General features: G+C 34.6%; 2 protein-coding genes across 2 annotated transcripts; both read left to right on the top strand.

Moving 5' to 3' along the window:
- The first annotated feature begins 391 nt into the window (after window positions 1-391).
- Window positions 392-1225, top strand: LOC111519136 (akirin-like). Its single transcript, XM_047013351.1, has 2 exons — window positions 392-527; window positions 590-1225. The coding sequence occupies exon 2, from the start codon at window positions 636-638 to the stop codon at window positions 1137-1139; it is 504 nt and encodes a 167-aa protein (XP_046869307.1). The 5' UTR covers window positions 392-527; window positions 590-635; the 3' UTR covers window positions 1140-1225.
- A 1784-nt stretch (window positions 1226-3009) lies between these two features.
- LOC111519138 (akirin-like) lies at window positions 3010-3842 on the top strand. Its single transcript, XM_023178214.2, has 2 exons — window positions 3010-3147; window positions 3210-3842. The coding sequence occupies exon 2, from the start codon at window positions 3256-3258 to the stop codon at window positions 3757-3759; it is 504 nt and encodes a 167-aa protein (XP_023033982.1). The 5' UTR covers window positions 3010-3147; window positions 3210-3255; the 3' UTR covers window positions 3760-3842.
- The last annotated feature ends 7358 nt before the right edge of the window (window positions 3843-11200 follow it).

The raw sequence follows: 11200 nt of genomic DNA on the forward strand, positions 1-11200 counted from the left end.
AAGCAAAACCATAGTTATTTATCACAATTCACTTTGAACTTCAATCATAGTTAAAAAGAGTTAACAAAATCGACGAAAGAAAATTATTACCAATCCGAATATTAAATAAAATAATCATAAAAAATCACGTTCTAGATAAGTCCTTGAAATTTTCGGAATCGGTTATCACCAATGTGTGGTATGTCACAAACTCTTGTGTATAAAACTTTCTTTTATGTTGTGAATTTGCTGTTCCTCCAGGGCTGTTGGTTAAATCGACTCGCATGATGTATTGTCTCAGGTTAATAGGTCGGTACTATGTAGACAGAGTAGACATATTTGAATTTGTAGATAAAAATTTCAAATCTTAGCAAACGTGATAAATTTTCGACAATAATGTTCCAATAAGGTAACCTTAAAATTATTATTCAAGCAAAATCATATACTTTTCACGATTCGATTTCGATTTCAATCATAAATAAATCAGAACTCGTCTTATTCGTCATCATAATAAAAAAAAAAACAAGTAAAAAGTGGAAAACAAAAATGTAAATAATTGTGAATGTGAAACAAGAACTTGCTATTAATTTCTTCATTACCATCTTTGTAGCAATTTTAGGGTGCTTATTAACAAATTTGTGCTGATTAACCAAGGAATGGCTTTTAATTCACGTAAACGTATCGTATCTTGGGATGCATTGGATGTATGTCCAACAAAGTGTCGTCGATTGAGTTCAAATTCTCATAATACCCGCAATTCTGAAACGCCAAAAGTCACATTATGGGATTTGCCTTACGCTGCTTGTTATCGCTTTGCAAAACACAGCAGCAGGAAACATTCAAGTCCCTTCTCAAAGTTCAAAATCACTCCTGACCAAAAATGCGAGGGTCTTAATAATACAATCAAAACACTAAAGAAACCCAAGCAGTTTGCCGCAATTCTAGGTCAAGCGGCACTGGATTCGGATAGGGGTCTTTTCATATTCAAGCAGGTGCAGCTCATTTGCGAGAATATAATTAAAGAATCGGAGAATAAACTCTGTGAATTGTACGAGGCTCTATTGACCAGTAATCTGACCGAGCAATATGATATTTTTGTCAAATTCACACACGATCACATTCAACGTCTCTCTGAGCCACCATCCAGCTATTTTACCTAAGATTACAGCTGTAGCGTTATGTTGGCTTATTGCTTGTTTATATATTTTATAAGTCCGTTCATTGTTTTGAAATAAATACTGGTTCAAGCAAAACCACAATTCGCTTTGGATTTCAGTCATAACAAAATCAGAACTTAAAAGGTGTCAGATCGAATAAACGCCAGAGACCTTGAGATAACTTCCACACCAAGTTTGCAAGTTACTCTTTCCTTAAGTCGTCTTAGTGGAAAAACGTTTTATTCAATTGTAACGGCCTACATCTAAAGAACGGCTTACAATAACAGTGACCCGTTCTGGATCAAATTTGCACAGTCATTAACATATATATATTAAACACTATCTTTGCGTCAGTCAGAAAAAAAAAGTTATTAATTTGTAAACTCTATTATTTTCATTAATTAATCCCTTGGGAGTGTTTTTTTATTTTCGGATTTTATTTCTGTTTTTATTAATTGCACATGTGGTCTTATTGCCTATATTTTGAGGGAGTGTGCCCGTACCCCGCCGCTGAGACGAGGAGCGGGCTTATTTAAAACATTCTTACCAGTATGTGCACCTGGCGCAATACCAGACTGCGTATTAAGTTTTTGTGCAGAGGCCCTATGTAAGCCAATACTTAATTTGTTTACACCGTCTATCTGGAAGGAATCATGTATTATTCCTCTTCATAAAAAGGGGTAAAGTCCGGAGCCTCCAATTAAACGGGTATTTCTAAATTGTCTGCCATACCCAAAGCATTTGAGAAAATAATAACTGCTCAATTGCAGCATTTCTGTAGCTCAAATATTTCGTCCTCCCAACATGGGTTTAAAAACGTAGATCGACAACTACTACCCTATTAGAATTTACATCTCTCTCAATCAAAGGATTCAAGACTGCCGTGAAAACTGACTTCATGTATAGTGACTTCAGCAAGGCCTTTGACTCTGATAATCATACTCTGCTTTTATATAAGTTGAAAGCTCTTAGCATCCCCAGCCTTTTCCTTGATTGAATTCTTCAATATCTTTCTAAGCGTACACAAAATGTCCTCCTTAGGTCTTCATTTTCTAAGACCGTCCAATTGACCTCTGGAGTACCTCAGGGTAGTCATTTGGGTCCATTTCTATTCACTCTTTTCATAAATGATCTTCCATTGGTAGTAACACATTCTTGTGCAAACGCAAGCAGTTTGCCGCTATTCTCGGTCAAGCATAACTGGAATCAGAAATGGGTCTTTTCACATTCAAGCATGTGCAGCTCATTTGCGCCAATATGATTAAAAAATCGGAGAATCAACTCTGTGAATTGTACGAGGTCCTATTGACCAGTCAGCTGACCGAGCAATATGATATCTTTGTCAAATACACACACGATCAGATGCAACGTCGCTCTGAGCCACAATCTAGCTATTTCACCTAAGATTATAGCTGTAGCGTTATATTGGCTTATTGCTTGTTTATATGATTTATAAATTCGTTCATTGCTTACTTTTTGAAATAAATACTGGTTCACAAATGCTTATCACAATTCACTTTGAACTTCAATCATAGACAAAAAGAGTTAACAAAATCGACGAAAGAAAATTAATACGAAACCTAATATTAAATAAAATAATCAATAAAATAAAAATCACGTTCTAGATAAGTGCTTGAAATTTTCGGAATCGGTTATCACCAATGGGTGGTATGTCACAAACTCTTGTGTATAAAACTTTCTTTTATGTTGTGAATTTGCTGTTCTTCCAGGGCTGTTGGTTAAATCGACTCGCATGAGTTATTGTCTCAGGTTAATAGGTCGGTACCATGTAGACAGAGTAGACATATTTGAATTTGTAGATGAAAATTTCAAATCTTAGCAAACGTCATAAATTTTCGACAATAATGTTCCAATCAGGTAACCCTAGAATTATTATTCAAGCAAAATCATATACTTTTCACGATTCGATTTCGATTTCAATCATAAATAAATCTGAACTCGTCCGTTATCATAACGAAAAAAAAACAAATGAAAAGTGGATAACAAAAATGTAAATAGTTGTGAATGTGAAACAAGAACTTGCTATTAATTTCTTCATTACCATCTTTGTAGCAATTTTAGGGTGCTTATTAACAAATTTGTGCTGATTAACCAAGGAATGGCTTTTAATTCACGTAAACGCATCGTATCTTGGGATGTATTGGATGTATGTCCAACAAAGCGTCGTCGATTGAGTTCAAATTCTCATAATACCCGCAATTCTGAAACGCCAAAAGTCACATTATGGGATTTGCCTTACGCTGCTTGTTATCGCTTTGCAAAACACAGCAGCAGGAAACAGTCAAGTCCCTTCTCAAAGTTCAAAATCACTCCTGACCAAATATACGAGGGTCTTAATAATACAATCAAAACACTAAAGAAACCCAAGCAGTTTGCCGCAATACTAGGTCAAGCGGAACTGGATTCGGATAGGGGTCTTTTCACATTCAAGCAGGTGCAGCTCATTTGCGAGAATATGATTAAAGAATCGGAGAATAAACTCTGTGAATTGTACGAGGCCCTATTGACCAGTAATCTGACCGAGCAATATGATATTTTTGTCAAATTCACACACGATCACATTGAACGTCTCTCTGAGCCACCATCCAGCTATTTTACCTAAGATTACAGCTGTAGCGTTATGTTGGCTTATTGCTTGTTTATATATTTTATAAGTCCGTTCATTGCATACGTTTTGAAATAAATACTGGTTCAAGCAAAACCACAAGTCGCTTTGGATTTCAGTCATAACAAAATCAGAACTTAAAAGGTTTTAGATCAAACAAACGCCAGAGACCTTGAGATAACTTCCACACCAAGTTTGCAAGTTACTCTTTCCTTAAGTCGTTTTAGTGGAAAAACGTTTTATTCAATTGTAACGGCCTACATCTAAATAACGGCTTACAATAACAGTGACCCGTTCTGGATCAAATTTGCACAGTCATTAACATATATATATTAAACACTATCTTTGCGTCAGTCAGAAAAAAAAGTTATTAATTTGTAAACTCTCCATTATTTTCATTAATTAATCCCTTGGGATTGTTTTTTTATTTTCGGATTTTATTTCTGTTTTTATTAATTGCACATGTGGTCTTATTGCCTATATTTTGAGAGAGTGTGCCCGTACCCCGCCGCACAGTGGTCTGCCCCATAGGTCAAAAATAAAAAAAAAAAGGTAAATTTTTTGCTTAAAATGTGGCAACTCTATTTCAAAATAGATCAAACTTTTTTAATCAGCTGTTTTTTTGACACTGTGCCAGCTGTTCTCTTCAAAATAACTGTTAAACACAAAGCATGAAATTTTACTCGTTTTGCAGCGTGAGTACAACAAAGAGAACAGAAAACTTAAAATTAAATAAAGTATTTAAAAAGTTGTTTTATAACAATGCAAGTTTTGAATGTTGTTAATAAAGGTATTAGCTTTTATTTAAAATTATTTTTATGTTCTCTGCAAGTTACTTTTATTTGTAAATATTATAGTAATATATGTTAAATTTCTTTACTAATTCGTGTGTATACTTAAATTTCACTTAAGCTTTTAGTTATGAAGCTAATCGTAGCTAACAATCAAATTGACTTCAATAAATTTGTCCAAATTTAAAGATTATAATATGTAAAATTTAGCTGCTAGTTTTTGCAAGTTGCCACGCAATCTTTCCTAGAATTATGCGACTTCGACGTTTTCGGTGTCTTTTTCGTCTGTCTAACTGTGCATTCTTGTGCTGTGTGTTGTGATTATCGTCTTCGTCTCTTTTCTGCGTTATGCTGAATGTTTTTGTGATTGATGTCTGAGTTTCTATTTGTTCTTTTTGTTTGTTTTTATGTTGTATTTTTATTTTAAATTTGTATTATTTTAAATTTTTGTACAGGAGATTTTTTTGAATGTGAATTGAGTCGTAAGTTCATATTTGATAAGTGGTGTTCCGAGACCGGTACAAATCTATTCGGCGCATATCTCAATCTTTAAAATTAATGATTGAAAAAGAAGGATACAATATTGCATCTAATATTGGAGGAATTACAAAATCGCGTTAGTTACTGTTGGAAACAAATATCAACATTTTGGCGTGAATGCCGTCGAATTAAATCGTTCCTTTTGGAAAAGCAGTCTGATTGGCTTGGAAAAAATGACTCATTTAAATTTAAATGTGAGTTGCATACTCCACCTGGAAGCAATATTGACCGTGGTCGTCCGAAGACAAATTATTCAGACTGCTCATCCCGAACAAAGAGAAGACGGATCGCTGAGATAGCCAAAATCGATGAGCCGTTTGCTGACGTTCTGCGCTCTTCTGACCAAGGACAATTGACAATTGTGCCTGCAAGTGCTGCTTAAGTTGTCTCCCTAATCATGGATGCCAATTTAACGAAGCATTAATATATTCTCATTAGAGAATTTGTTAACAGCAAAATTTCTGCAGAGCTCTTGTGCGGTTATGAGAGTGTATTAAATGAAAAAAAAAATGTTATCCCCAAAAAATAACAGTAAGCGAGTCACATGCTGAAGTGGAGCTTCAAAGTTTGTTGGACCACACCACGAAGAGAATAGTTAAGTTGCAGGATAATGTAATCGACGAAGCTCTCAGTAAACCCGTGAACAACTTAAAACTTATCTATTAGTGAAGACAGCTCAAAGATTATCTGGAAAAATCCACGACCATCATCCACTCGATATTGTCGACCTGTGCGATTCCAGTTGAAAAAGGAATCAAGTGAAGTGAGCATTGAAGAGGAAAAGTACTTTAAGAATCAAAAAGAAAAGCTCCTTCCAACAGATATTGTTATTGGAAATAAGACAGTATATGTTCATCATGTGCTGCAATTAACAATGGTTGATGGCAAAATATGTAATACCTTAACTCAAACTTCATCCTCTAAATGCTATATATGCAACGCGAAGCCCACAGAGATGAACAACATAGAGGAAAGCATGCAAAGGGAAGTTCAGAAGGATCGATATGAGTTCGGATTGTCACCACTTCATGCATACATAAGATTTTTTGAATATTTTATTCATTTGGCTTATAGACTTGATGTCAAAGTCTGGCAAGTTAGATGCATTGAAGGAAAGGAGCAAGTCAATGAGCGAAAAAAAAAATTCAAACAGAATTTCGCTTAAAAATGGGATTGTTAGTCGACAAGCCCAAAGATGGAGGGTCTGGATCATCGAATGATGGAAACACTGCCAGACACTTTTTTAATAATGCGTGCCTTTCGGCTGAAATAACTGGCCTGGATGTAGACCTTATTGAAAGATGTGGGACAATATTACAAGCCCTCTCTTCTGGTTACCAAATTAATGTAGAAAAATTTAAGGCATTCGCACTTAATATAGCGAATGATCTTACAAGGACATATTCTTGGTACTATCTGCCACCTACCTACCTCTACATAATAGAAAATGCTTTACTTTCTATTGGAGAGTTGTCAGAAGAAGCTGCTGAGTCAAGGAATAAGGACATTAAAAAATATCGTCTGCAACATACCCGCAAGATTTCTCGTCACGCAACAAATGAAGATTTATTTAATCGACTATTGCTGACGTCAGATCCTTTTATTACAGAACAGCGAAAGTTACCAAAAAAAAAAATCAATTTTAAATAAATCTGTTTTTGATTTGTTAGAATAGTATTTTATATTTAATCATACTTAGCATAATATATTACAACAAATTTGAAATATATTCAACTTTTTTAAAAATGCGGATTTGGGGCCATGGCCATGGGTGGGTATTTAAAACATTCTTAATGTTTACATTCGGCCAATCCTGACATTTGATCGACCTCGATCATACAATTTAACATACATACAACATACAATATACATATACAAATACTGCTTATCAAATACATATTACAAACAGAAACTCACAGTTTTATCACACGCATGCATCCACGGCTTAAGTCGGGCTGATTCTAAGATACCTTTGTAGGGCAATTGAGTAAGTTGACAATCGTCAATATCAGTGACTTTCTAACCGAATTTGGAAGAACTCGATTTATCTTAGGATCGTAAGACATCAGTGCACCCGTCTTACTTGTCTTTCGAAAACAATAGAGCTGACACTGATCAGGCAATTGCCGATATGTTTGCTGATTTTTTCAAATAAGGTTAGTCCTCTTCGATTTATCAAGCAAATTATCCTTATCCTCATCTTTTGCAATCGTCTAACTGCATTTTAGTCCTTATGTTTGATGAAAGTTCGGTTCTTAGCGTGCTCAGTTCCTTGAAACCAGTATGTGCACCTGGCGCAATACCAGCCTGCGTATTAAGTTTTTGTGCAAAAGCCCTATGTAAGCCAATACTTAATTTGTTTACACCTTCTATCTGGAAGGAATCATGTATTATTCCTCTTCATAAAAAGGGGTAAAGTCCGGAGCCTCCAATTAAACGGGTATTTCTAAATTGTCTGCCATACCCAAAGCATTTGAGAAAATAATAACTGCTCAATTGCAGCATTCAAGTCCCTTCTCAAAGTTCAAAATCACTCCTGACCAAAAATGCGAGGGTCTTAATAATACAATCAAAACACTAAAGAAACCCAAGCAGTTTGCCGCAATTCTAGGTCAAGCGGAACTGGATTCGGATGGGGGTCTTTTCACATTTAAGCAGGTGCAGCTCATTTGCGAGAATATGATTAAAGAATCGGAGAATAAACTCTGTGAATTGTACGAGGCCCTATTGACCAGTAATCTGACCGAGCAATATGATATTTTTGTCAAATTCACACACGATCACATTCAACGTCTCCCTGAGCCACCATCCAGCTATTTTACCTAAGATTACAGCTGTAGCGTTATATTGGCTTATTGCTTGTTTATATGATTTATAAATCCGTTCATTGCTTACGCTTTGAAATAAATACGGGTTAAAGCAAAACCATAGTTATTTATCACAATTCGCTTTGAACTTCAATCATAACAAAAAAAGCCATTAAAGTAAATCGGAAAAGACGAATTGAAGACGACAAAAAAGAGTTAACAAAATCGACGAAATACATAAAAAATTAATTCATTTTAATCTAGTATCTAAAAATGAATACTTATCCTAATATAATTAATAAAATAATCATTAAACTATAACCGGAACTGAGTTTATTCATCAGAAATGTTCGACTCGTATGAGTGTTTGACTCAGGTTAATCTCGGTATCATGTAGAGTGTCATTTGCTCTGATTAAATAGAAGATACCGAGTAGATCACAGGGAATAGACCGTCTATACCGAGCCGATCACAGAGAATAGACCGTCTCTTCATAACTATCTATAGTGCTATTCTTTGTGTCTGTTTTTTCTTATTCGCAATTCATGCCGTGCTTTGTATGCTTTGGCGAAGCAGGCTTTAACCTGTTTTCGTAGGGTGCCTTGAATGTATCTCGCATAGTATCTGATCTCCAGAGTTTTTGGAGATCATTTTGTACGGAGTCAAGAAAGCAACGAAAATCTGGCATAGATTGTTGTTGATAGTATTTAAAATTGTAGATAAAATTTTGCAAACGGGACAGATTTTCGACAAAAAAAGCATATGATAAAGAATACCTTAAGCTTCAAAATGAATGTTTGTCAAAAGTGCTGGGTGTTCGTGGTGCTGAAATATTCAAGGTCAAAGTCAGAAAATATTTCCAAGCAAGTTTTTCCTTTAAAAATGGATCGAAACCCGGTTTTTTTTAATCACAAATGGAATTTTTCATTGTTTTAGACGACTATGTAACATTTTTTAATGTTTTAATTTGATTTTTTAACATAATTACAAAAAGAAAAAAAAAATTTTTTTAATTTTTTTTTTAGGTTAACTTTGAAAATTTGCTATTGATGATTTGATTTTGATTTTTTGCGGATTTTTTTTGCGGATACAATTCAAGTCAAAAGATGAGCAGTCTTTGAAGTATATTCGGCAAATTTTTCACCATTTACCGTTTCCTTGCAATTTATAATATTCAAGATAACAGCCAACCTTTTAATGATCTCTTGACTAACACCTGTTATAAAAGATGTCACTTCATCATTTTCCAAAAATCTTCTTGAAGTATTTCCATCATTCGTATTTCCGTATCCGTACTTTGGGCAGTCAACTTTCAGTCCCAGCTTGCGAGAGAATTCAGCTTGTATAATCTCCTTCCTGCTCTGAATATCCTCACAAGATGTTTTATCCGTTTTTGTTTCTCCTGGCCGAGGAAGTGTGTAAGCTAGCTTCAGAATAAAATCCATACACTTTATTCTGCAATGCAACGGAGAAATTTCATATTCGTAGCAGTTCTCCTCACTTGTTGAATCGTCTTTTTCGCCTTAAGTTATTTTGTGTATATTTGATTTTCAACTTAAGCTCCGTACTAGCGTTTTCGAGTGAAACGCTCATCTCCTTTAGCAATCCCATTTCAAAATCGTTTAAGTTTTCACACTCTTTGAAAACTTTCAAAATCCTTTAATTCTTTAACAACATTTTTGCACAATTAAATAAAACTCTTGAATTATATTGACAAATACTATTCAGTCCTGATTTAAGGTGTTTCCACTTATGAAGTTAAAAATAAACTGTCGCAAACGAGAGGAATAAGTAGCTCTTTATGTTATATTTTTTTAATTAACTAGGTAGAACGAAAAATCGGTATTACCCTTTTTGTATTAATTAGGTAAACAACTTAATATTTACATCCAATTAGGTAAACGGAAATAAAAACGACCAACCCACAAATAGGACAAACTTTTCTTCAACTTAAATAACATTTACCTGTCTTGTCATTTTTTCCAAAGCAGGTAATTAACAATTTATCATTGTAGAAAGGCATATATGTAAACAGGTAGTATTTGCAAAACAGCATTACGCAATGTTATCATTTAAATACAAAGAAGCTACAGGCCAATACGCATGCGCTCTTCTTCTTCCTTATACCTGCAGCGCATTTTTTAAGCGAGGTTGCCTTAGTTTTATTGCTTACGCATCGCTGTCGCAGGTCTCCGCATATTGGGACTATATACATCTGATAGGTAAATATTTCACCTACCTAGTGTATATAGTCCGGTATTGATACTCGTTGAGTCTTGCTAGTTTTATTCCATCAAAGTTCAAAAATGCCAATATTTAGTACATTTTTTAGACGCTTCTAATTCAATAACTATTTAAGTAATTATTAAAATTTATGAAACATGCTATTAATAAAGAACATACTTTTCAGATAAAACTTTTCAGATCAAAAAAAATCCAAGATCGATTGTTGAAATCGCCCAATATTCAGTTTTAAAGTTGCGAATTTTTTTTAAAAATTAGCATTTTTTCCTTTTCACTAAAAATGTCTCAACTTTGGGCGCCTCTAGCACCTATGAATCTCAACCGATTTCAAAAATTTTTCGGATTCATAATCTCTGAAGTATTTTCTATCGATTGCATATATCATTTTTGCCAAACGCGATCATGAAAAAACGTATTTTTGCAACGCTATCCGAGCAGAGGCCCAACTGTGCGACGCAGCCACCAATGGTTAACCCATATCACTCATTCTCTTTCATTTTCATACTTATACTTAAGCGCCAGCCTACGTGCTGGGAAATTAACCGTTGCATCATGCGCTTTTAACTTACATGTTGGGTTCTATGCTTGTTACTAAGCAGCGGACAGAACAGTTTGGTTACAACTGCGAGTAAGGGCGATTAATTTATAGCGGCTCGCTTACAACCACTACGGCTCAACTACCGGCTCGCTTACAACCTAATGGTAATTAGCATAAGAAATACGCGTGGAAGAAATAAATGAAGTATCACGAGAAAAGTGGAGTGTTTTCTTGTGGGCACACTAAAACATCGAACCTTAGCCCCAAACTGAAGAATTCTATAAATTATGCCAGGAATTAATTCTATAAATTAATTCTATAAATTACGCCATAAAGGCCATGAATTAATTCTATAAAGTAATTCTACAGATTAATTCTATAAATTAATCTAACAGTGGTAAACCACTAAAGGAACCGAAAAAGTTAATTATTAAACTCAACTCAACGGATCAACCCACGGTTCTACACGCCAATCATATAGAGGTTAACCTCGATGATTACATAACCAATCACTAAAT

This window comes from Drosophila willistoni, unplaced genomic scaffold (assembly GCF_018902025.1).
Source record: "Drosophila willistoni isolate 14030-0811.24 unplaced genomic scaffold, UCI_dwil_1.1 Seg765, whole genome shotgun sequence".
Classification (NCBI taxonomy): domain Eukaryota; kingdom Metazoa; phylum Arthropoda; class Insecta; order Diptera; family Drosophilidae; genus Drosophila; species Drosophila willistoni.